At 42.0% G+C, this 2,381-nt stretch overlaps 1 protein-coding gene across 1 annotated transcript in view; it reads left to right on the forward strand.

The window, feature by feature from the left end:
* LOC103912809 (cytosolic phospholipase A2 epsilon-like) overlaps nt 1-2,381 on the forward strand; it is a 38,119-nt gene that overhangs the window by 32,043 nt on the left and 3,695 nt on the right. Inside the window, exon 16 of the mRNA XM_009319216.1 lies at nt 2,155-2,262. Within this exon, the coding sequence (XP_009317491.1) occupies nt 2,155-2,262 (108 nt within the window). The remainder of the gene's footprint in view (nt 1-2,154; nt 2,263-2,381) is intronic.

Consider the following 2,381-nt stretch of genomic DNA (forward strand, 5'->3'; position numbering starts at 1 on the left):
CATATTGGTACAATCATGAGAAAACAGCTGGGCATGAGGAGCAGAAGATTGTGTTTAGCCACACAGACACAAAATCTCAGAGCTTTAATGGCTATGCTTAGAGCTTTTAGTGACGTCATGAGTTAAGAAAAGAGGTGGCTGAGGGAGAAGACTCGGAAGATATCACAGGATCCAAGAGTATAAATAGGTCTAAAAAAGGGAGAACAAATTCATGGAAGGTAGTCCCACTGGTGGCTCTGAAACACAGTAGTTCAGATGCAGCCACCAGCACTGGAAGTACTAAATCCAGTACACTGGAGAAGAGACCCCTTCATACTTTCCATTTTCTTGTATTCTTCCATTAAGCGCTCTATGCTGACAGCCAGAGGTAGGAGGTAGATCACAGAGCTAGATGGGACTATGGAGCCTTCTTCTGAGAACACTGTGCCTCCATTGCAGTTTTGCAATGACAGTGGTGTGGTGTGGTTGTACCCGAGGTGGCCGGATAGCAAGCACACCCAACACATCCAGTCTGGGCTGAGCTCACTGTGTTCTCACCCCCAGTACCTGAATTAGGCTGTTGGCCCCACAGCCATAGGTGTATCTTTAGAAAGGATGGAGTGGAGAGTTAAAGCAATGTTGCCATCTAGTGATACAACATGTAATGCCCTCTTGGGTTGCAATTAAACTGTACTATTAGTTACAGCGTGATAGTTTAAGGATAAAAGCAAGTTATCACTTGCAGGGAGAGGTAATGCTTTTTATAAAAGCAATAGCTAGAGCTGGAAAGATTGGATGAGCTTATGGGTATACAAGACACTCAGGTTTCCTGAAGAAAGACTGGGGTGCATGAAAGCTTGTTTGCTATTTTCAACTCTGTCAGCCTCTCTCCTCATACTTCTTACTTCAGCAAATATAGGTACCATGAAAATTCAGTGCAAGAGATTAGGGAAACATTGCTATGTAATTACCACCAAGTCCTGGGGGGACATCAGTGTTTGGAAGATATTAAAATGCATGAGCAGTGTGCAACTCTTGGGGCTCAGGGAACAGGAGAAGTTATAGAGTGAGAAGGCGCCAAGTGAAGACAGGAGAAACAAGAGGATCTGCCTTCTGACAGCAGGCCTGCACAGAAGCTTCTTAAGCTGCAGCGAGATGAGGTTGTGTTGATGGAAACTGGCCAGTAATTATCTGCAAGTGAACCCTGGTTACCAGCTAAGTGTAGAGCCCCTATCTGATTTCTTAATCATGTATTTCTAATGTTTCTCAAGCCAGTTCCATTCTTATTACTGTGAAGCAAAAGGCTCTTGGCTTCTTGTCCCAATCCACAAAAAAGCCAGGTTTAAAAGGGAATTGTATTACGGTTACTAATTTAAGGAATGCATAATTATTGTATTGCGGAATTCAAATTATTGCATACTTTGTGATGTATGGTTTTTGCAAAGCTTTCACTAGTAGAGATTTTCAAGGCAAAGCTCAGCACTGCCTTCTCTGGCAGAGTTCCTCTCAGGGCCTGCGGCAGAGCTGTGGAGGAAGAAATACTTTTCAAGATCCAAGAAGGTTTTGGAGATTTCTGCACTGGGGAGACATTTTTAGATGTTCTTTTAAGTGGTTAGGCAAAAGTGGAAGAAGGGCTATGGGCATTATTCCATTGTGGCAAAGGAAATCTTACAAGGGACATAGAAGATGTCTTGTTTTAGAGGACTACTCTGCAGACTATCCCAAATTGTGCTCTAACGACTTGGATCTTGGCTGTTCAGGAGCAGCCTCCCAACCTTTAACTAAGTATATGGTTGCATACAGCATACTTTGTAGACCAAATCCTTACTTTATGTGAAATGCCGTGCTTTTAGTCTCTGATGACAGTTGCTTATCGGACAGGAATATGCAGGCTAGAAAACATTGATTTGCAGTGTACTGGCAATAGCTGTATGAGACAGTGCATCACAGTGGCTGAAGGACTAGGACAATGTTTAAAACTATTTAAAGTTTTAACAAAAATTTTGAGGACAGAATGTGAGTTACTGCAAAAGAACTTAATACAGGTTTTGGTAAGAGTTTGGAAACCTTGAGGCTTCTGACACTCCTTGCAAAGCTGAAAGGTTATTTTTTAAAGGGATATTTTTTCATTAAAATGTTTCCAAAGCAGTTTCCCTGTTCTCTACTGTTGCACAGGCCTGTGGAGCAATGTCTTTTCGTACAACCTGTTGGATGCCTGGCATTCATCGGATCCTACAGAAAGGCTCTCACTGAGGTGTACCCAACACAGGACTGTTGATGTTGGTTGGTTACATTTCTGTATCTACTTTACCTGTTGTCCTATCAATGTTTAAATGAATGTTACATTCAGTTGCATCTAGTGTGAAATCTTTATAAAGGCTTTTTAAATCTTAAAACTGAGG

Source organism: Pygoscelis adeliae, unplaced genomic scaffold, assembly GCF_000699105.1.
Source record: "Pygoscelis adeliae isolate BGI_AS28 unplaced genomic scaffold, ASM69910v1 Scaffold22, whole genome shotgun sequence".
Lineage (NCBI taxonomy): Eukaryota > Metazoa > Chordata > Aves > Sphenisciformes > Spheniscidae > Pygoscelis > Pygoscelis adeliae.